Source organism: Prorops nasuta, unplaced genomic scaffold (genome assembly GCF_024137725.1).
Source record: "Prorops nasuta isolate Cenicafe-Biocafe unplaced genomic scaffold, Cenicafe_Pnas_1.2 PNAS00097, whole genome shotgun sequence".
Classification (NCBI taxonomy): domain Eukaryota; kingdom Metazoa; phylum Arthropoda; class Insecta; order Hymenoptera; family Bethylidae; genus Prorops; species Prorops nasuta.
Window position 1 is genome coordinate 57,488 of NW_027116894.1, and position 23,842 is coordinate 81,329.

The 23,842-nt window shown below is 31.4% G+C and overlaps 2 protein-coding genes across 11 annotated transcripts in view; one reads left to right on the forward strand and one right to left on the reverse strand.

The window, feature by feature from the left end:
• The window catches only part of LOC136784915 (laminin subunit alpha-1-like), a 45,235-nt gene extending 41,256 nt beyond the window's left edge, over window positions 1-3,979 (forward strand). Inside the window, 8 exon segments of the mRNA XM_066745869.1 lie at window positions 44-212; window positions 607-1,026; window positions 1,486-1,674; window positions 1,765-2,096; window positions 2,413-2,719; window positions 2,814-3,252; window positions 3,337-3,705; window positions 3,814-3,979. Of these exon segments, the coding sequence (XP_066601966.1) occupies window positions 44-212; window positions 607-1,026; window positions 1,486-1,674; window positions 1,765-2,096; window positions 2,413-2,719; window positions 2,814-3,252; window positions 3,337-3,705; window positions 3,814-3,956 (2,368 nt within the window). The 3' untranslated portion in view covers window positions 3,957-3,979.
• Window positions 3,980-5,006: 1,027 nt separating this feature from the next.
• LOC136784908 (patronin-like) overlaps window positions 5,007-23,842 on the reverse strand; it is a 43,919-nt gene continuing 25,083 nt past the window's right edge. Inside the window, exons 4-27 of one of the 10 annotated variants that reach the window (XM_066745851.1) lie at window positions 23,337-23,552; window positions 22,811-23,265; window positions 22,426-22,541; window positions 21,734-21,844; window positions 20,778-20,859; window positions 19,954-20,173; window positions 19,381-19,891; window positions 18,366-18,532; window positions 17,327-17,497; window positions 16,064-16,191; window positions 15,842-15,995; window positions 15,579-15,777; window positions 15,237-15,469; window positions 14,293-14,467; window positions 13,920-14,203; window positions 13,543-13,839; window positions 13,202-13,438; window positions 12,926-13,103; window positions 12,313-12,432; window positions 11,802-11,897; window positions 11,259-11,357; window positions 9,642-9,833; window positions 9,282-9,564; window positions 5,009-9,168 (exon numbers count right to left, since the gene is read on the reverse strand). In XM_066745851.1, coding sequence (XP_066601948.1) covers window positions 9,024-9,168; window positions 9,282-9,564; window positions 9,642-9,833; window positions 11,259-11,357; window positions 11,802-11,897; window positions 12,313-12,432; window positions 12,926-13,103; window positions 13,202-13,438; window positions 13,543-13,839; window positions 13,920-14,203; window positions 14,293-14,467; window positions 15,237-15,469; window positions 15,579-15,777; window positions 15,842-15,995; window positions 16,064-16,191; window positions 17,327-17,497; window positions 18,366-18,532; window positions 19,381-19,891; window positions 19,954-20,173; window positions 20,778-20,859; window positions 21,734-21,844; window positions 22,426-22,541; window positions 22,811-23,265; window positions 23,337-23,552 — 4,869 coding nt within the window. In that variant the 3' untranslated portion in view covers window positions 5,009-9,023. Of the gene's footprint in view, window positions 9,169-9,281; window positions 9,565-9,641; window positions 9,834-11,258; window positions 11,358-11,801; window positions 11,898-12,312; window positions 12,433-12,925; window positions 13,104-13,201; window positions 13,439-13,542; window positions 13,840-13,919; window positions 14,204-14,292; window positions 14,468-15,236; window positions 15,470-15,578; window positions 15,778-15,841; window positions 15,996-16,063; window positions 16,192-17,326; window positions 17,498-18,365; window positions 18,533-19,380; window positions 19,892-19,953; window positions 20,174-20,777; window positions 20,860-21,733; window positions 21,845-22,425; window positions 22,542-22,810; window positions 23,266-23,336; window positions 23,553-23,842 lie in introns of all 10 variants that reach the window. The other 9 variants (XM_066745852.1, XM_066745858.1, XM_066745857.1 and 6 more) reach the window with 9 other exon arrangements.

Here is a 23,842-nt window from a genome sequence, read left to right on the forward strand (position 1 = left end):
ATTATTTCATTTTTATTTTAAAAGTAATGTTTGTTATTCGTAGGTTCGAGGATGCCAGAGGTGATATAGCTTACAGCTTCAATGGAGAAGGATACGCTATTAGAAATAGAGCATTCTCTGGTCCATACAACAAATATACATTCGGAGTATCAATCAGCTTTAGAACATTCGACGAAAATGCACTATTATTTTTGGCTATTAACCCTACAAACGTAAGACTTTATTTTTATTTGATTGGACTGTATAACTTTTCAATTTATTTCAAAGCTAAAATTAACATTATGTAATGAAATTTTTGTCAGGTTCCTAATTAAATGGACTGATCTCTATATATACCCATCAAAAATAAAAATAGGCATAATTCATTCAAATCAAGCGTAAAAATATCTTAGTAGTAATCTCTGGGACTTTTTTAAAATGACTCGCCATGTTTCTTGATTGCACATTTCTCATTAAGATCATTTAAGATTTTTATCCTAATTTTTGTTCATAACTCAAATTAAAAAATGCGCTTATAATTTATTTTGTTGATTAGTAATACAAAATTAAATCTCGAGTTTTAACTGAAATAGGTGTATAATGTGCATGTATTGGATTTTTATGCAGAATCAGCATGTAATTATTTCTCTTCGAGAAGGACGGATTGTTCTTTATATCAAGTATGGAGGAAACGTCAGTTTGGAAATGTGGTCTAATCAAAAGTATAATACTGGAAATTGGACTAGAGTCGACGCTTATAGGCAATATCAAACAAGGAAGAATATTGAAAAGTGTAGTCTCAGTATAGGAGGAAAGAATGATGAAAAGATGGGAGCTCCCACTCCACAACCAAGGAAAGAAGACATTCCCGATTTGTCTCAAGCTAAATATTATTTTGGAGGCGTTCCACCAAGTTTTCACGCTGAAAATGTTGTTTTGCCTCTTCAAACTTCGTTTCTTGGATGCATGTCTAATATTATAATTCAAGAAGGTTACGATCCGATGGCTGAACAATTTTATGGAGTTGAACCCAGCTGTGGCAATAAGGTAATATATATATATATATATATATATATAATTTACAAGATATAACAGTGATGTGCATTAAAGATTTAAAGGTGCATAAAGAACCTCACTGTGAATACATTTTATTAACAAATTTTTTCTCTGATGCCTAATCGCAGCTTCAAGGAAGCTAGGTTCGATCGGAAGATCAAACATTTATTAATAAAAAAATGTTTATTGTAATGTTTTGCATGCAGCTTTAAACTTTTTCTGTACCTTCACTGTAACACCCAGCATAATCCAAATAATTGGATGGGAGTAATGAAAAAAAAACTGATGATTTAAATTTGACACGATTGAGATGGAAATATAATATTTCTAAATTACAAAATTTGATCTTATTGAATCATTCTTATAAAATTGTAAACATGTTTTCGTTTTGCTTTGTCATGTTAAATTTATCTCATAATTTCATTTTATAATCAACTTTTACATTTACAGCCATTGAGGATTGTTGGATTCTTTGGAGAGGGATATTTAGAGCATTCCAGCTACACTTTACGAAAAATTAACTCCGCAATTAATTTTTCATTCAGAACTATGCAAAAGGATGCAATATTAATGCTTTCCACTTTCCAAGGTCAAGACGATAGGTTGAATAATTTTAAGAACGAAAATGAAGAACTTATTGTGAGTCAACTATTCCATTTAATTAGTCTATAAGTTTATTAATTACTAATGAGAAATCGTCGCTCTATTAAAATCTCGTTATAATTACAGAAGAATAGTTATTATTCAGTTTCCGTTGTAAACGGCCAAGTACAAATCAGATTAAATGCTGGTAAAGGTGAACTAATTTTACAAACGAATAACACTTACAATGATGGAAGGTATCATTCAGTGACGATTATTAAAAGAAGGAAGGAAATAGAGTTCAAGATTGACGATGCTTACCAGATTAGTGGAAGAATGCCTAGTAGCGCTGCTATAAAAGGTCCAGATTTTGGTGGCCTGTATTTTGGTGGATTACCAGCACTAATTAATAATACTAAAATGGTTGGCAGTAGTGTTCCATTGTATGGATCTATAAAAGACGTAATCTTTGATGATAGGTAAGCTCCTTTGAAAGTATATAAAATACAGGATTTTCTATTTAATCGCACATAGGGTAAACGGATTTATAAATAATTTATGTCCAAATCGTTTATTAAACCATTGAGTAAAAATTCACTGTAATAACAATCATATTATCTTAAACTCCAATTGAAAACTGTAATCAAAACCTGTACTTAAAGCTGGTTTAATCTTAGAATCATTCGTTCTTTCCATGGCTTTAAAGTTAATTTTTACTTAGACACTTAGTACACAAAGTTAATCGTATATTTACCTCATACATACCTTTAATGAAAATGGAAAACAATCTTTTAGAATTCTAAGATTCGACGAAGCAACCAGCTTCGATCACGCATTGATCGGTAGACAAGGACCAAGTATGGGAAAAGATCCTCCAATCTACGTACCTTCCTCCTCTTTATCAAGAGGAATGTCAACACAGCCGGAAGGATGCCAAAAAGTACCATATTATTCTTTAGAACCAGGAGCATTAAAATTCGGTGACAAACCTCACAGTCACACTCAGCTTTATTTGAATTTCAAGAAATTCTGGGAAAAAAAATACACCATAGAATTTGATTTCAGAACTTATTATCCAAATGGATTACTTTTCATTACACCGGTAAGTTTTATTTAAAGTTATGAGTCTTTCCAAAAGTTCATCAAAACCATCTTTTTAATCGTATGATAGTAAATTAACAAAAACATTTAAACAGGGGCTAAAATTGAAGCATTATCTATTGGTTACTATAAGAGACGGGCAACTTTTGCTACTAGTTAAGAGTAAACAAAAGAAGGAGATTCTATACAAGACTCCTTTCAATGATGGTAATTGGCATCACGTGGTCTTATCTCATGAAGAGAGAAAATTAACGCTGGTCGTGGATTCTCAAACGCCACGAACGATAAAAGTGCCAAGGAAAATTGGTTTAGCTACTATGATGTACATAGGAGGTCTTCCGGAAAGTGGTACACCGATACCAGAACAAGTTGTGGTCAAATTGGAAACTCTGAAAGGTTGCATAAGAGGCCTAAGAGTAAATGGTAACGTTTACGATATGGTAGGTTCCACCAGCAGAGCTTTCCATGTAGGCCAATGTTTCCCTAGTGTAGAAAGTGGAGCTTATTTCCAAGATGAAGCTTATGCTGTTTATAGTAAGAATTTCATACTACTAATTACACCATAATATCTTGTTGTTTAATGTATAAATTATTTGCTACTAATATGTTTAATCTTAGACAAAGATTTTGAACTGGGAGCAATATTGGAGCTGCAACTGGAATTCAGGACATCCGAGCTCTCAGGTGTGCTTTTGTCGATAACAGCACCAGGAGGTTCTCCATCCCTTTCACTTGAAATTAACAATGGGAAAATAATTATGTCCGGTGACCTGGGTGATAACAATCCATCGTACGTCGAACAATCGTTCGCCACTCCTTATGCCATTTGTGATAATCGATGGCACAGGATACAAGCTGTTTACAATGATGAAGAATTGGCTTTAAAAGTCGACGAGCTTGATCAGAAATATGGCTTACCTGCCAATGTCAATTACCATTTTATGGGATCTACTGCTTCTAGTCCTTTGTATATCGGTGGTTTGCCGGGTAAATCAATTATAGAAAATCTATATGAATTTAATTAGAAGGCGAAATTTCAAAATAGTATGATATCCTGCTTTATTATAATATTGAAATCGATTATTCCTTTTTTAGCAACTGCTCCAAAGGGAACATTAATGACACGAGATCATTTCAATGGATGCATAAGGAATGTTATGATCGGAGGAGAAAGAAGAGACTGGACAGATATGGCTGAGCTACACAACATTCATCTAAGCTCTTGTCCAATACAATGATAATTAAAAATATATAACATATCAGGCTTTTTCTGAGATGCCTATCAATTGTTTCCAAAGATGGATTACATTGGATTACTTGTGAATATCGGTTTCAGCCAGATATAAGATTCCGTTTAACTCATATCTATATGTAATGGAGTTTTCCTTGAAATCTTGCCTACCCGTACACAAATACCTTTCGGGTATTCTCTCGTATAAGCTCCAAAGACTATGTAGCCTCAATCTGAAGGAAGTGTTCAAGCTGCACCGAAAAGTGCCATATCCCAACGAAAAATATATAAAGATTAAGACTTAACAAAGCCAAAAGATGCTAAACCACTAAATTGTATTAGGGTAAAGCTGCAAAAAGCGGCTCATTGGTCACCAAATCATGGCACAAAATCAAGTTTTGACCTACATAACGATGTAATTAATATATATTGAAGCAGCAGTCACTGCCATATTATTTAATTAATTTTAATACATTTTAAGTCGACTTGTACATCAGTATTTAACACCGCTATTTATTATGATATAAAGAAACTGGACAAAACAAAGAATATGTTTTACACTTTTATGAGCAAATAACAAATTAAGTGTTGTAAAATTACAATCGTATAATATATTATTTCAATTTTCCGTAAAACATCAAAAAAATAATTCAGAAAACATTAATTTTGTAAAAAGTGTCCTTCCTAGTGAATTAGATTTAAGTAAAACCATATATATTATTCAAAGGATATTTTAATATTTATAATTATATATAATACTCTTTGTATTCATAGAATTGTAATATATGCCTGTGAAGAAAGTTAACAATGCCTTAGCAATTGTGTAAAAATAAAAGGAAAATTCTCTTAAAATAATCAATTTATTCTAATGTTGAGTTATTTGGACGTCTTATATTTGTTGTGTGTTTAAAAAAATTGGAACAAAAAATTTAAATATGTTATTGAATTTTATTCATGACATTCGCTAACAGTAAAATATGACCTAAAATTTTGTCTTCGTTTATTCAATAAATATATATATTAGAATTATAATTAAAAATCAATTTTCGACGGGGAAACCTATAAAATATTAATGTTTGATGAGAAACTAAATGAGTTTAAATTTTAAAACGTAAAAATCAAAAGAACAAGTGTCTCATTACAGTTAAATAGCGTTTTTTAAGAAATCTTGAAGTTTTCCGAACGCAGCTCACTTATTGAATTTTGTTAAAAGATATGTATATATATATATATATATATATATATATACATATATAACCTTTTCTCTGGTGAATTAAATTTTACATAAAAAAGGTATTATATATTCTCTTCAAAAATCTCATGTTTGTTCAAATAACCCTAACAAACCAAGTAAATTAAATTGAAACTAAAAGCGCCTTGTATAAAAATTAGAACCAATCATGTTTCTTCAGTTTTAGCCGATGGAATAACTCTTAAATATTCCTACATTATAGTAATACATTTACATTTTTATACAAAAAATGTCCAACATTTAGAAAAAGGAATTTACAACTAATTATTTCGCTTGAAATATATTTAAAAATATGCGCTTTATTAAAAAGTGTATAGAATCTTTTTATATAACATTTAAACCCAAAAATATTATATATATTTGGACTGTGTTATACAATAATGAGTCAAGTCACAATTGTGTACTGTTTTAAGATAAATAAACAAATAGTTGTGTGTGTGTGTGGTCAACATATACGTATTAACGTGATTGGCGAAAAACTAATTCGTTAGCAAGTGGCATTGTGACTCAAGTAAATTTTGAGACATTTTTGTTCCTTATAGGGTAATAATCTGTAAGCATATACAACGGCCAAAATTGTTATTTCTGAAAATATGAATTAACACACATTATTGCTTAACATCATCCATATGTTTCCAAAACCCGCTTATATTATGAACTAATTTCGAAAAACTTAAAAATTGATCGAAAAACGCAGTTTAATAGAAATAAGGTACGTGTTCTTTTGATTTTTTCGTCCCAACACTTTATCCCATCTAGTTTCTCTTGAAATACTAGCAATTTATCAGGTTCAGTCGAAAATTTATTTTTTAATGATCATCCTAATATATAATATATATATATATATATATATATATATATGGATTAGTAGTTTGTAGGTATATAAAAACATAATATTTACAGAGACATGGATAAATTGGAAAGTCATTACTTCACAGTTGTCTGATAATAATGATAATGGGCTATTACATAAAAGTAATCGTTTATTATTAGTAAGCGCGATTACAGCAGTGTGCAAGTTACACCGCCACCTCCTCCTTCTTTAATTAAAGATTTTCTTCCTTCGTATTATTTCAAATTACGCATTACACAGCTCACTAATAATGTATCTCCCTCAAAATATAAATATCAAGCACAAGCAATCACTTCCCTCGGCTAAATATATATACTTTCTTTACATAGCATCCGTGATTTTTTCGTGTAAACAATTCTCGTTGACTTAATATTAATGACTATAATATTAACATAATTTCTCTCTTTTGCTTATTCGGCTCATTACGACCTGTATCTCCATCACATTTTCACGTGACATCTCAATTATTTACTTGCCATTATATTCAATATTGTCGTATAAGTCAGATTGTGTACGTGTACTTAATGGAAAATCACGAGTCACATTCCTCATTTCCTTACGACACCGTACAATAGAGATTTACAGCGCGCGCACTGATGAGAATGAAATAAATTATTCTTTACTACTATCGAGGGATTGAAGTTTTTTGCTGAGCTCAAAAAGATCCAAATAAAATTTTACTTTAAAATGCAAAATCGATATTTTACAAGGTTTTTAATTAATTCTTTTCTTTTTATCGTTAAGGAATATAGTAGAAATTCAATAATTGGATTGATCAATAAACTTATTCAAGGAAATAATTTTAAACATATTTTTTTTAAGTGCATATATAATTAAGTTCAATGTATTAAATCAAAATTGTTGGGCTTTTATTTTTTCAAACTGATTAGTTTATTTCAAATAATTCATTGTGCCAAATTCAGAATTTACTGAAAAAAAAACAATTATATTCCTCCATATTCCTTTACATCTTTGAAACTGCACCTTGCTTAAATAAAAAAATAAACTTCAACCAACGTAAATAATCTTTTTTTACTTTCTGTGTGAAAGAAATCAAAACTGTCCCTTTACGAATAAGCTTAAATTTATGGCACAATAAATAGGTCTTTCTTCATGTTATAACGTTAATTATTCTTCATATACATACAAGCCACGCTGTTAAGTCGTAAGAAACAGCTTTGACTCAATTCACATTAAATTCCTGACTGTATAATTCTCCTCTGTTAAAAAATATATATTATAGAACACTACTAAGGAGTAAATCAGTAATTTAAAATAAATTAACTGTAGTTATTTTTAGTCAACTTCTCACGTATAAGCAGATTACTCCAATATTTCTATGTTAACAAAGTGATAAAAATAATGTTGAAGATATACTTTTGAAGACTGACTTTTCTCACATATTATTGAAATGATTATCAGGGTTTCGAAATACATTTTAAAACAGATTTTAAAGACAACATGCTGCTAAATAAATTTTAAAGAGATAACTATTAACAAAATATTCTGCTTGCATTTTAACGAATTAACAAATTTAGTATGATTATCCACAATTTGCAGAATTTCGAATTATAGTTATTAGTTAAATAGTGTTTAGCTTCAAATATTTAATTACACTCAAACTTACCATAAGGCTGTTTTGGTACTTTTTCCCCCTTTGTTAATCGCAATGAAACTATTTATTTACAAAGCTATCCGCAAGCCAACTCTAAAAGTTTTAGATGAATATTGTACAAAAGTGACAAAAGTCACGATATTACGAAGTAATGAATGAATTTCTCATATGGTTGATCAAATAACGGATAAAATACAATAAAACATTTGATGCTTGAAGAGCTCCTTAGCTTGTTAATTCAATAAAGTTAGTTTTAGCTAAACATTATTCAATTGGCTAAATATTTAGCTAAATAGGAGCGAATAGTCGAATTTTTCTCCTGCAAATGTCATAATCATGCTCTTGTATGCAAACAGGCAAAGAACTAGCAATTCAGATGAGAAAAATATTATTAAATCTTTACACATTCAATCAAAATTTTGCCTAACAAACATTCATACCAACATGAATATAAAAATAATAGAATAGACAAATAAAATACTTAAGTAAGATATGTTTAGTCATGTGCGGTGCCTTTTGGCTATTAATCTGATACAAGTATGACAGCTTGAATTAAGTAAAATTTTTGTTCTTTATCAGACTTAAAAGAATGTTCTACGCTTTATCGAATTAATTGAATAAATTGGACCCTTTAATTTAATCAATTAATTTAATGAATTACTAAAGTTAATTTAATAAACTAATACATCTAAAATACCAGTTCCTTGCGCTCCGCAATAGTAGATAAAATGCTTTAATCGAGATTCAGAGCTGCAATTCGTTAATTTTAACAATCTCTTGCTCGTTTAGCCGATAGAAGACGCTATTCTATAAACGTAATACTTTCACATAAAGAATTGTTAACAATTTTTCTGTACGGAAGATGGAAATAACTGTGCAAATTGTATTATTATAAATAGAAGTTTTTCAGTCAACATAATAAATCCTCATCGCCCTCTTTGAAGAAATATTTTAAAATCAATTGTTTTACATCAGTCATACGCATTTCACTTGCAACATAACAATACACACGATTACAAGGTGACACATGAAAGCTCATTCGCATGAGTTGTTTACCGAACAAACATGTCATACTGGTAATCGTATAGGCTGATTATCGACAAACCTATCATACTGGTAATTATACGTAGTCAATGCTAGAATAGTGAAAAGAAATGAAATTCTGAACATTTTTTAAATGCAATTGTCCCAGAATTGCATTTGTACAAGCCAGCACTGACCAGGGATGTCTTTATAAAATTGACTAAGAACGCAACATTCGCATTAATTCGATATAGACCTGTATTAAAATAGTAACTATGAACAACAGAGGGCGTATAGCATAATATTAAATGTGACACTTGTGTGTGTAAAACTATATGACGAGAGGTATGTCCTTCTTGTTTGGTAAGTTCACCTTTTTGCCTTGCCAGAGACTGTTGTGTATCGTGAAGGCATCTATGGTTACAGTCAGATGCTTTGTATGAACTTGAGAAAAGTATTTTCCTCCAGAATTATATCTACAATATAATTAGGTTACATATAGACATTGTATAAATCGCCTCTATTAAAAAATCGACTCGATATTATTATGCAGTGACTATTAAAATAATATTTGACTAAAAAAACTTACTTGAAAAATTTGTCGAACATTTCATCAATGACTTGCTTAGGTCCAATGCCGTAAAGTTTTGAAACTTCTTCTCTAACTGGACAATAAGAATAAAGAGCTCGAAATTGACAGCCGGCATCTCGGAATAATATGAGAAAATGTTTGCTTTCTGATCTTCCAATTTCGTCTAATACTCTTCTCTTAGCTTCTCTATTAACAGTTCCTGGGAAAACACAATATTCCACGGCATTCAACATAATTCCACGATTTGATTTCGTTGTTGGTTGTTTGTACAATCGTGGACCTAAAAATATTAATTGGATACATTACAATAATTAATTATACGTAAATCAATTGAATACAAATTTATTAATAAATTACCATTGTAATCCACCATAGAACTAGGCGTACTGCTAATGTCACTACTACCGTCGTCGAAAGCTCTTCTTTTTGTCATGAGACCAGGTGGAAGAGATCCTGGACCGGAAGGTGATGGAAGATGCTTCATACTGCCCATACCAGGACTAGGCGCCCTTCGTGGAGGTGTTGCTCTCCCCAATCCACTATCCGTATCTGTGCAATAAAGATAAATTATTATACAAACTAGTAGTATTAAATCAGACAGAAAAATTAAACTTGAAGAAAATGAGGATATGACAAAATTAAAGTCTGGATAATTAAATTATATAAAGAACCAAAACCTTATTATTCCTTTAACCCTACAAAATAGCCACCTTATTTATTTTAATTTTCGAGTTAGTTTAAGAAAGACTAGAAAAGTTAGCTGATTAAACATATAAATCTATTCACTTAATATAAACTTAACTCCACATTTTGCGTTCATTAATGGGTTATTCTCGCAAGAATATGTATATGAAATTGTATACTCCCAGACTATAAGCTTGTTATCGTTTATATTTAACTTGGATCTATAAAATAGTTCTCGAATGCAAACTATACTCATGTCTTATATATATTAGTCAAAATTAAATATAAATGAGAAGAGAATAATAAACACAATATATAATAGAAAGCTTATTGACAAGGAACTTACAATTTTAAATTTTTTATAAGACTCAGCCTAATGAGTTTAACAAAAACTTATATTAAATACTAAGAAAATTGATTTTCCTACAAATATTAAAGGTATATTTGTCTATTAATAATATAAGTAATTAAACTTGATTCTAAATTATTACGTGATTCTATTCTATTTTGTCGTTTAGAATTTATGTCACATTTGAAGCAAAAAATGGATGGCTTTATGAATAGCATGATACCATCTAATGATAGTTAACAAAACAACATTAAGTAGATTAAATTTGTATATCAAATTCAAATGTAGGTTAAATAGAACATAATTATCAATAAATTAAAAATATTAGGCTTGAATTTGTTATACTTTAATTTTAGAACCTGTAAACAGAAAGGAATACACAAACTAAAACAAAGAAATCATAAAAACGACATGAATTTTATATACAGGACTTAAATTTAAGTTAGAGTGAAAAATTATTAGACCTTGGATCCACCGAGGATAATCTGAAAATACTAAAAGTACCTGCTCCCGCAACCAAACGCCGACAACAATAATAAGCTGAATAAGCCTGAACTGAATCTTAATCTACAATGGCAAATGAATGTCCTGTGAAAAAAGTCAAAGTCTCACCTGAAGCCCAAATGAAAAAATATAGCATTGAAGAAAAGCTTTATGTATGGCTATCAAGAATCAATAGCTGTTTCCGAATCCCGATAACCAGTAAAAATGTAGTAATTATAGTTTTTATTGAAAAAATTAGTATTGTGAGAAAACTTTGACATGTACTAGTGATGTATGTGAATATGTGTCTATAATAGATGTCAACAATTCTTAGATCTGTCACCATGCTATTACTATGTGATAGCAAATACCTACATACAGTGCATGGTATACAGTAAGAAAATTGCGATATGAGTAAAAAGAGGGATAAATGTATTCCAAATCGCAGTGCTTCTTACCACACAAATTCATCAAGGAATTAGATTTTCTCCCTTTAAAGTTTTGGTAAGTCGGGTATTTAGGCCTGCCTCTAACCTGTTGCTGAGGCTCCTGCACATCTGGAATAATGCAACGTTTACCTTGTTACACTTAACGCCATGTACGATTGAAAGATGATAATTAGTAAGGAATGCGTCAATCGTTGCATCTCAGGGTTTAACTACGAGCCATGTCCACTGAGAATATAAAAAATTCAAGTAGCTGGTGCAGTATGGTGCAGAACAACTGTTGCGTTCCAACTGAAAGTTTTCTACAGAATACTACATAATGAAAAGAATTAACTTGTCAATCATTAAATAATAGATATTAACGAGTTAATTTGAATAATAATTCACAGACTAATAATATATATGTATATATATATATATATATATAAATTGTTTAAAAGGCTTATAACAGCTGCCGTGAGTGATATATCCTGCAAGAATTCTACTTCCATAGAAATAAAACGTTCTGAAGAACATTTAGTCATTCTTCGAAAAATTGACAGATATTATACCAACCTCTTGAGGTTTTGTAAGAGCCACGTCGACCCAATTGGTTTACACTTCGACACGGAGACGAACCTCTACCATCGTCTGGTGAATCTACGGAAGATACTAAAATAGGTTTTGTCTATTACAATCATTTAATTCACTCCGATTTATAACTATTAAAACTAAATCTAATAATTTTAACACAAATATACTACTGTGCTGATACAAAATTACTTTCTGGCATGCCTTATTAAAAAAATTATGCAAATTCTGAACATACATAAAGATCATTGTAATTAGGCAGTCTAACGTGTGTCTGTCTCATATCACTAAATAAATTAAACTAAAGATTTTGTTATCATGTTAAATAAGTTAAATTTTGAAAAAAAAAAACAAACAAACAAACAAAGTTAAAAATAAAATGTACAAAAATTTTGTGCGATTTGCCTGTCCGAACTAACATATTTAGTTTTAGTGTTAAATTTGGAGTGAGTATAATATGATTATATTTGTTGTGAAGTGTGAATACTGTGCATACCCCTGAGACTGCCGCCCCGATAAAGAGGGCCGGATCGCCGATCATCAATGTGAGCAGCTGTGAGACTATCCTGAGAACCACGGTAGTAATCCCGCTTCATCGTGGAAGAGGTCAGCGACGCTACAGTAAGTGTGTTAGTGCAACATACTCTGCTAGAAATCTCTGTTCTATTCTAGTTTATTTTTTTATTATTTTCCGTAATTAAATTATTTATATATAATTGAACCCGTTATGGGTAAACTAGCATAGACAAAGAAGTCTAAAGCCTGTGAATAAGTGACTGAGTGGAAAGAAAAATTTAAAAATTGAGCAAATAACAATACCGCAAATAAAAAATAGCTAATAATAATAGTCAACATGCAAATAATGCAATTAAGCAACAATTACAACACTCGAATGTTTATATTAAATATAAAAAAATATATACTATATGTAAAACTTATCGAGATTAGGTATACGTGATGAGATTAAACTTTCCTTTTTGTAATTTATCAATTTAATTTTGAGAAAAATATACCCATCACATAAATACATCCACCGAAACTTCAATAATTCAAGTATATATTAATTTATATCACAAAAAAAGTTTAAATAAAACCTAATATATATATACCTGTACTTAGATTCGAAGATGAACCTTTTTTCCCTCGACTAGGTGTAAGTGCTCCAGAATCCAGATCTGCACCAGCATCTACATGAATTGTTTTGGGCCTTTGTCGGGTTGCTGTAGTTTTATTTCTTAATTTAGTTGGTTTTATTGCATTGAGAAGTTCTTTATCAATAACTTTTCCCTAAAAACAATATATATTAATGAAGATATTGAATTGAGTGGTATTAATAGACCACGATAAAAGATAAAATCAAATATTATTTTTTGTTTTCTATTTACTTCTCTTTCTGCTTCTTCAATAGCTTTTTTCACTTTGTATTGTTCTAAAATTGCAGCTCTTCTTTGTCTATCCTCTTCTTTTTTTCGCTCTCTTTCCTCAATTTTTAATTTTTCTCGCTCTCTACGAGCTTGGGCCTCTGCCTCTTTCTTTTCTTTCAATTCTTCCTGCTGTTGTCTTCTCTGTAGAGATAACAACATAATTTTTTCTTTTTTACGCTCCATTTCATCTAAAGAATTCTGCATAAAAGTAAAAGAAATATTACTTTACACGTCATTGAATAGCATAATACATAAATTATATTTACTTTAAAAATATGTTACTTTTAAGTGTAATTACTTACAGGATCAGGGTTTGCTAGTTGATTTCCAATAACTAAACCTACTCCGATCGATTGTCTACCGTCGGCATTACTATCCCTTTGTTTTTCCCTTTGTTGACTTCTATCTATTTCTCTTTGCAGTTCCCTATTTCTCATTTCTTGTCTCTGAATTTCCCTTTCTTCCGTTTGTCTTTGTCTTTCTTTCTCTAAATCTCTTTGAGCTTCAATCTGTTTCTGTCTTTCTACTATACTGGATGATGGAGAATCTGGTCGAACACTAAAATCTTCTTGCTCAATGTATGAGGAAACACTTCTTTCCTATAAACGAAAAAAAGAAAAAATAAAGTCAGTTAAACTGAAAAGATTACGAAATTTAACAACAAGAAAATCAAACTTACTTTCTTGGGAGACATTCTTTTTATTCGAAGAGTTGGTTTTGGTTTTTTAGGTGCGTCGTTATCGAAGGAGATATAAAAGCCCTTTTCACCAGCCTCCGTAGAATCCAAAGGCGTAACTTCAGGTGTGCACGACGGTGATGGAGTTGTTTCTCTTAACGATTGATGAGGTTGGAAGGAGTTTCGTGATATCGATGGTCTTGTTGGGGAAGGAATTCGATACGTACGACTGCCTGACGTTATATTTAAGCCTTTTATACCTTGCGCAAGCTGTTCGTCGTCATTACCTTAAGAAGTTTATAAAATTTATTTACATAGTTACAATATTATAATAACATTTTAAAAGTTAATAAGAAGCAAAAAATGTAAAATCTACCAATAAATGAAATATTTTGTGGCTTCATATCATCAACAGGAGGTGCTGGAACAGGAGTGTGGAGAGCAACATTTTGCCTTTTTTCTGAAGGGCTTTCACAAGCGATTGAAGCGTGGTGTGCAACCGGTCTTTTTGGTTCTGGGCCTTCATTCATCAATTGACTTATTCGATGAACCTAAAATAAATGAAACAAACTTCCATCATCATTTGTGGTATATTTATACACTATTACTCTTCATTAAGTAACAAACTGATCTGAAATTTTGTTTGAAATTTTTCGGAATTAATGTTATATTACTTCGTAATTCCGATTACGTGGACACTCTTCATAAGTCACTTTCTACCAAACATGAGTACTTAGAGGTTCTGGTATTGAATAGTTAATTTGAAACAGATTTTATCTTAAATTTTCATACAATATATGAAACGAGTTTTCAAACAAACTAGGAAAATCACAATTAAAATTACCTTATCACTGTAAAATTTAGTTTTATTAAGAATAGATGAAGAAAAGTAATACATATTTCAAAATTAAATAGTTAACTAAAACTGCTTATACTAGATTTTAACCAGTCTGTGGATACTCGAATACTAAACATTAGTGTGGGCCGACCGCTTCTACCTTGTTGGGTATCAGCGACCGTCTATAAACGCGAATTACATCATCAACTGGTTTTTAACTGAACACACACATCTTTGAAACTATTCATTGAATTGTGATGTTTTAACCGTTCATATACATACAAGAATATAACAAGTTTTGTACACACAGAAAGAACTAATTATATCACCCTATTTTGAAAAAATAAAACTACATTATACTCTTAACTTTATAAAATTAAAATTTTTTAATTTTATATCACTGATTTCTATATTTATAATCTTTCTTACATTTAATAAGAAGAATGATTTTCCATTACAATTTATTTGAAAAATCTACTTACGGCATTACGATGTTGCGGACTAGCAGACGTTGGTGGAGTTTGGTTGAAGATTGTTGAAGATGATGGATATGTGGGCACAGGGTGATTCATTTGATTGTTACAAAGACTGTGATCACCACCATTGAGATATCTTGATTCCTGATGAGCGTTGTGTAAAACAAATCCTTTCGACTGAGGCTGATGTTGATTCCATGGCCTTGTATCTTGATATAAACGCATATCAGGTTGATAAGCTTAAAGGATAAAAATTGTTTCATTAACTTATTAATAATACTTATACATTATTAAGATTAAATTAAAGATAGAAGCATCTAAAAATACTTAATAATACAAAAATATTACCATTTGGCTGTGGACTGAAACGAGAATCTAAAGATTGTTGATATCCAACTGCTGCCATTTCATTTGCCAAATTTTGTGCTGATACTGGCTGGGCCCATGTTCTCCGTTGTACCTGAGGATGATCGTGTAAATAAAATTGTGATTGCTGTGTGTCTTGAATTCTAGGAGTCATTGGATTAATTGATGCCACTCCATAATTCTGAAAAAATTTGCTTTATTGATTAAAATATATTCTATTTATGCCTTACATTATTTTTTTATACCTGCATATGTTGTTGACTTAGACTTTGAAGTTGTTGCAGTTGTTGCTGCATTTGTTGTTGTTGCTGAGCCATTAAATGCTGTGTTTGGATTTGATTTTGCTGGGTGGCTAAACGTTGAATGTCAGCTTGTATTTCACTCAAGCTACTATTCATTCTATAAATTAAATTTAATATTTGATTTAAAAAGCTTCATACAAATTTACAAGATAATTAAACACTCACTGTGATATAGACTGCTGATATTGTTCCAGGTCCATGTTTTCAATATCTGGCGTCCTTCTGGTTTCAATGAAAGGCGTGCCATCCTCAAGCCACTTATGTTCAACATCTCTCACATCTTCACTTATCTCCTATAGAGATTAAAATGTAATTATAATGTAATAGTATACAAAGAGTATAATGTTATTTCAATAATGTTTACAAAGTAATTCAAATTTCAAATACTCCTTCAACATTATATATGAATGTTTCACTTCTTGATAACATTTAATTTGTAATTATTTACTTTATCTGCAATTTATTGCACAAAAAAATTAATTTTTATAAATTACAAATGTTACGTTAGAAAAATAAACCTACCTATTAAGTAACATTAATAACACAATTCCATACTTATGACAAAATGTTACAGTGCATAGAATAACAGTTCCATTTATCTATTTGTTTGATCAATATTTCTTATATAACCCTGAAGGTCACCAAGATTTGTATATTAAACTTATAATAATAATATAGACATCTTAAAAATTACATTTTAGTGTATTAGTCTTAAATTAAAATTCACTGTATAGTTAAAATAATAGTGCATTTATAAGCAAACATAACAATGAAGTATCACCAAATCCACCACCCACACTAAACACATTAAGCCTTCTTCACTAATTATAATAATATATAAATTATGAAGAAACAGTATCAAATCTTACTAGCATTAAAATGAATTAAATAAGTTTCATCAAAATAATTAACCTAAAACTTTGTCTGTTAAGATTGCAGTATACAACCTATGTAATAAAGTAATGTCTTGATATTTTTTTCCATACTTCATCTGAGTGTATTTGCTACTGTGACAACGGACTTGTTCGTTTTTTGCTGTACTTTCATCACTTTTGACATATTTATCTCAATTGTTTGTATAGATAGACATTGTAAAGTGAAGGAAATACAGCTGAAACAAAGAGGCCTAATATTGTGCTTCTCAATTAAATTCTCTATCGTATAAAATTGATATAACACATTGTATAGCAGTGATAGCAGTTGAAATCTGTTTTAACTGCTATCTTTCATACAAATGACTATCTACACTAGTAATTAAAAATCATTTATACTTATTTACTTGGCCAGTGTTATTGTTTTTATAATTTGTATAATCAAATGATTCAGCTTAAAAATAATCTGTAAATTCATTGATTTAAAGAGAAAATAAATCGTCTATCAAAGCATAGTTTCATTTTTAACTGGTAATTATTTCATTCTCAGTCATACCTTTAACGAAAAGGGTCTCTGTGGCTTTTCTTGGGGCTGTTGTGTTGCTGAGGACACCTCGGCAACACTAGTAGGGGTCTCCCCAGAAGATCCGGAAGTTACTGGGATAGGAGGAATATCTCCCGGACTCTCACCTCCGGATGTCGACGAAGAAGGAGACTTAACCTTACCCTGAAACCAGCCCAACCAGCGTGCCTTGTTAACTTTAAGACTTCACCACCCTATTACCAAGCAACCATCCAATTTTTCCTAAATGAACTTTGTACAACTATCAGCACAATCAAGTCATTTCAACAAATTTTGTGGTGATAAATTAACTTACTTAATGCTGTTCTCTATACATTTATCTGTTTGCTAAAGATTTGATCAAAATTAAATTTTCTGCAGTTTTTAACCTTTAACAAACAAATAAAGTCATCAAGAGATTTAGTACTATGTGATACAACCAAAATATAAATGTTAGAGTTCAAAAGAAATTTAAAGAATAAGTAAATTCTAATATATCCTTTACCACTATTCAATATCATGTCTACTTTTTGTTGCAGTACTATTAAACTGGTGTAATATGTTACATGATAAGTTCATGCTTATCTCGCACCTTCTTATTGCAGCAGTTTAACAGTATAACAGTGTAAAACAGATTTATAGTTATGACAACAAGGTAAGAAAATTAGTAAAGCATTAAATATGTGAAACATTAATGAACACAGCAACAAAGGAATAAACATGTGCAGAATAAATACAATAACAATTGTTTATAACACGAAGCTGTATAGGTTGTGTAAAGAATATATAAATAAACAAAATAATTATAATAGAAAAATTTTAGTTTGGTATTAGCATAGGTTTTATTAAGCTATATTAAAGTTTGTATGTTTTAGGACATTAAATTAGGGGATGACTTCTAACATCACAAATAATCCAATATATATTAGTCATTCAGGCTAGATTGAGTAAAACTGTTAAAATTAATAAATAACCATGTTCCCTTGTAGAAATAACCTTAATAAGTTATTATTATAATTAGTTCCAATGTTACCTTTGTAACTGCCTGCAAAAAAGCAGCTTTTCCAACTTTTTGTCTCTGTTTTGACATGACAACTTCCATTCTTCTCTTTTCATTTTCTATTTGGCGTCGTTTTTCTTCTAGTATCAATCGAATATTATACAGTTGTGAAGCCATTATCGTATTTCCTCCATTTTCATCTGGATGTATCAAATAATTTAACGATTATTAACATTATTAGTATAATACATCATATGGCTGGTTAGTTATTACAATTCAAAATATTATAGACACTTAAGGTAATTCTATTGAGGCGTTTTCATTTGCAACGTCCGATGGGGATAACACCGGCGCCAAACTTCCGTAGAAAGTGTAACATTGCACATTGAGACATATGGCGATTCGAACATTTTCGCGTGATATTTCTTTAATATATAAGAGGGCCGAAAAGGCAATAAAAGAGCGAACGCTACGCAACATACTATGAGCCAGGATTTGTACGGACAAATGTTGTAATTGGAAACGCGGCATAAGATAAAATTTCTATGCCATTTGTAAATCCACTCATATATCTGATTAAAGAAATAATTAAAGATTTTAATTCGAGGCCTTCTCTTGCCACTAGAATATTCCAGCGAATATTAGTGATATTTGATCAATAACCTCGACAGATTATTCTGTCTTGAACTAAGAAGCTTTTAATACTTAATATCTCTTTATTGGGACCTTGCAAACCTATACGTTGGCAGTCAGGTGAGAATGTGTAGTTGTACACATAAATAACAAAAGTCTGTCAAAAGTGGCAAAATTGACCGATAGTCAGCGTTGATGTATGCATATGCATTACTGCACATTCATAACTTAATGCTACAGTTTATGTGTGCAAATAGCGAATAATTAAGGATTAGATTTGAAAATGGTGCAGGAATTTTCCTCTTAGAATAATCTATATTATTATAAGCTTTCTGTCTGATAAAAACTAAACTGCCACAATGTATTTAATAAATAACTATATTTTAAGTCTACATGCATAATAAACTTTGTTTACCAGGTGCATGGTGTTCCATTTGCTGAGAATGTTGGTTACTCTGTTGTTGCCATGTCGTTGTATTGGGCAGTGTAGCAAAAGTGGTTTTCTTTTCTTGGATTCCATTACCGTTCGTTTGGCCATGTTTTTTATTCAAAAAGCTAGATTTCACGGACATATCATCTCTATCTTGCTCAGTGTAAGTGAAATTGATACCTTTTTCCGAGCTTTGTCTACTTAGGTTCGCAAAGCTTGCTAATTTTGTGGTATCACCATCAGCGTGATCACTTTCACTGGAATGTAAGATATTTTTCAAAGCAACATTATCCAAGCTAGAATTTGAAGTTTGTCTTCGTAGTCTTGGTGGTTCTTCGACGTTGTGTCCATTATCCGCTAAAATAAGCTGCACACCACTGCCATACACGTCTTGAACGCTGGAGCGCGCAGGTACGGCTGGTTCAGCTACAAGTCGCTTTCCTACGTGAGTTACAAGCTCTTTGTCAGGATTTCTACCAAAATTATGGAGGTTATCCTAAAACAATAATTGCATTTGTCAAGGGCCATATGATTCGAGGAAATAAAAAGAAGTCCTACCTGTGAGCCACCAAAATTTTCAATGGTTAACTGTGAATCGTCTGTAACGCTATTCCTTCTAGACCTTCGACCAGCATATGAGCTTCGTCTTTGGTCTTCCCAATTGCTTGGCCGACCAGCGGCTTCTGCCCTGTTTACAGATTTTTCATCAGCTACAGAACTTAAAGTTGGAACACCTTTTCCACGATGAACAACAAAACTTTCCTCACTGCCAGCACGTCTGTAAAACGTTCATTTATAAATGTAGATAATATATAAAAATAAGTGGAAACAATGAAATGCAAAATCACGTGTAAATGCAAACAATTTAAAAGTATTACTTTCTTCTCTGATTTGATTCTGTGTAAAGTCAATTCTCTAAACTGGGCGAAAGTACGTTCGCACCACTGAACGTAGTTCTTTTTGCAATCAGAAGATAACAACGACCGAACAAAGTAAGACAAATGTATAAAACTTTTATAGAGTATATTAAACATTTTTAAACTGGTGCTACTACCTTATTACATTATCATAGTTTAATTAACAGTGTCTCGTAATTCATGATTGAATTAGAAATCCTAGGCAGAAGAGTCAATTCTGAGAAGGAAGCCTTTATACAAATTTTTCTCGTTAGCTTTTAGGTAAAAAATTGTTGATCGTTGAAATGTTTCAAATCTTTGTTTTGTTACTGATCTGGTGCAGCAGTAAGAATTTTCAATTGGTTGGATCATCTTAGTAAATCAATACAGTTCAGGTTCAGCCATGACTTATGAAACACTGTATAGTTATTATTTATACGTATATGCACAATTAAAGAAAACATATTAATATATTAATATAAGTACCTATCGTCGTAAGAATAACTCTCAGCAGTTTGTTGCAAAGACTGAGATTTTTTTACCGAGCTAGACGGCGACGGTTTCGTAACTAGAACAGAAACGTATCGTCAATAAATTATTACAGAAATATCAATTCAGGTAACCCATAACATAGGATGATTTGAAACAATTTCTAATCTAATAGTAAACAAGATAAAAATTCTGGTATCTACATTTTTTGGATTTTTGAATAATCTATTCACATTAAAGATATTATAAGTTCTTTACTGTACATCATACACCTGTAAATAAAAATAGAATGACAAAATTAAAAAAATCTATGTAAAGTAATAAAAATCTGCAAAAATAATATACAAATCAAACAAAATTTCCATGGATGGCTGAAGCTGAATACCTACATTTCATGAATAATTATAATAGAAATGTAAATTAGAGAATAAAAGAAAAACGAAGATTATATGTAAGGACAGGCAACTACAAGACCATAAAAATGCAATACATGCGATTATTTTGAAAAGCGTGTGCTTCGGATAATGATAATGATCAGATGTTATGTACAGCTTACGATTAGTACAAAGTACGACTGCCAAAATGCATAAGATCCTTATTAAGTGTATTTTAATCTGATTTCTGTATTAAATAATTTAGAATATTGATAGCAGCTCAAATTTGGGCTTTACTTTATATCTTTTTGCTTCCTTCGATATTCCAAACGTGCGTAGGATGATATTCGTGTATGGCTTAGAAGATTTTCTAGTCACGTTAAACTAGATATTACATTAAAAAAAAACTAATGGTAAACACACGAGTAAATTGTTATAACAAGACGTAACTATCTAACACTATCAACAAAACATTACAGGGTTTTTGTAAAAGTAGCAATCGGGGATAATCGCGTTGGGATTTAATCTGCTACAATTTTTTGGTACTTCAAAAGCTTTGAACGATTCATTTTTGGATACCTGTGAAACCTGGCGCGGAAACGGAGAGGTTGCTTCTTAGATCAGGAATCGGAGCAATAGATTGTGGCAGACTTCTCTTATGAGCTACGCCGTGACTATTGCGCGGGCAAGCTGCACCCGCCATATTTTCATCGGCAAATCGGAAGTTGAAGAAAGAAGAAGGCGAGGATAGCGTTGTTGTCAAGCATCAAGAAGGTTACACCATAGAAATATATGCAAATAGTTCCTTATTTAGTAGAAATTCCCTTTCTCTCTCCCTCTCTTTTACTTTCTTTTATAACCTATTATGTTACACTAATTAATTACTAAAAATGAATTTTATTATTTTCGTTGATTAGCAACTGGAACTCGTGACTGCAGCGTATGTATATGTGTATCTTGACACCGATAAAAAGCGTGACTCCACTCCAATTATAGAGAAATATTTTTATCAAATCAGCTTGATTAAAAAACGCTATATGCTACTTGCCTTATAATCATGAACAATGAATGACAAATGGTCATTTATCGATAATTGAAGTAGAGTTTTAGGGGAAACAAAATTACAATAACTAAGATATGAAATGAAAATTGTAACAATATATGTTTAGCAGCCTTCACCAGTCGCAATATTCCGCCACCTTGCCTGGCCCTTACTTAAGATAGACTACGTGTCATATTCGATAAAGAAAACTTTTCAGGCTCTAACGTACCATCCAAGAATTGCATGGCTCTTTCTTCCCCAGGGTATCGCACGCATTTTGCTGGGTGAATTTCAAGAACGTTGTACATGTCTGCTAGAAAAACGACTAAATTTTGTTTCATGGACCTGTAAAAAACAAAATTTTGAAATATTGAAAGGTACCTCAAGAATGCACAAGCAAAAACTATCCTAATGTCACTTAAACTATACTAGTAAAACTCTAAATGTACAAACGAATCTACTGAATTTTCACCAAAGAAAGGTAGATCAAATATAGCAAATGATATTAACGTTACTTCTATTAAACTATAAAGGATAAAAACAAGTATTTCTGGTAAGTAATTGGAGTTTTTCTTGAATAAAACATTTGTAAAAAAAATAAAGATGGACTGTACCCTCTCATATAGGTAACATCTTCGGGTTGCATATGAAAGATTGAGTAGGGTAGGCATCGTAAGCAGAAAGAATGTACGAGGGAGAGATTGTGAAGCGCATCGGCAACGGAGGGTCTTTTGGAGACGCGAATGTCCATCCAATTGAGTTCGGCGGAGCAATAGAAGGCAACTACGGCGGCCAGCCCAACACCATCGCAGAGAGATTGGAAGTCCTTGGCAGCTGGTAATTCTGGCAGTCGCGATTTGTCCCCAGCACCCTCCTCCGTTTGGATTTTCGCGATCAGAGCTCGGGATGCATGGCTAATCCACAGGAGCAATCCTCCCTCGTGATCCATAGGAGTATCCACGCTGGCTTGTGGCTCGAATCTTCTAATTGCCGACACCACTCGGTCACCAGTCACAACTTCCTTAGCATACAAGACCATCAAGCCTTCTATCACAGCCATATGCGCGGACTAAAAATAGTAATTAATGAATTAGAGTTAATGATTTTTAAACTTGTTTATTTATTAATAAAATTAATTACCATCTTCAATGGAGAATTTTGAATAAGAATAGTTTCGGTAAGCTGAGTATTATTGAACTCTGCTACAAATACACCTTTTCTGGCAAGAGCTTGGAGAATGCCCCAATGATTCTGATTATGATAATTAGGATCCGAGTATATATTAGCCAACGCCAGGCAGTACAGCTCGGCACTTGAGAGTGCGTGGACAATCTGTGGCTTTAGATGTTCCTGGTCCTAAAAAGCACAAGTTAAAATTATTACAAATCTAGAGATAAATCAAGTTTACTTTTTTATGCCAAAGTTCGTAAAGAAAAAACGTTACATTATCGAATAAATTCCTTATGAAAAACTAATAGTACACAGTTTAGATAAAATTGAAACATTAAATTAATCAAATTCTTGCTTACATAAACCAAAAAAATATAAAAACAGTTAATAATCTCAGCTCCCCTTTTCTCAACTATCCTCTCATCACTGCCAGATCGTGACTTCGTTTACGAATAAACAATACTGGGAATCTACTA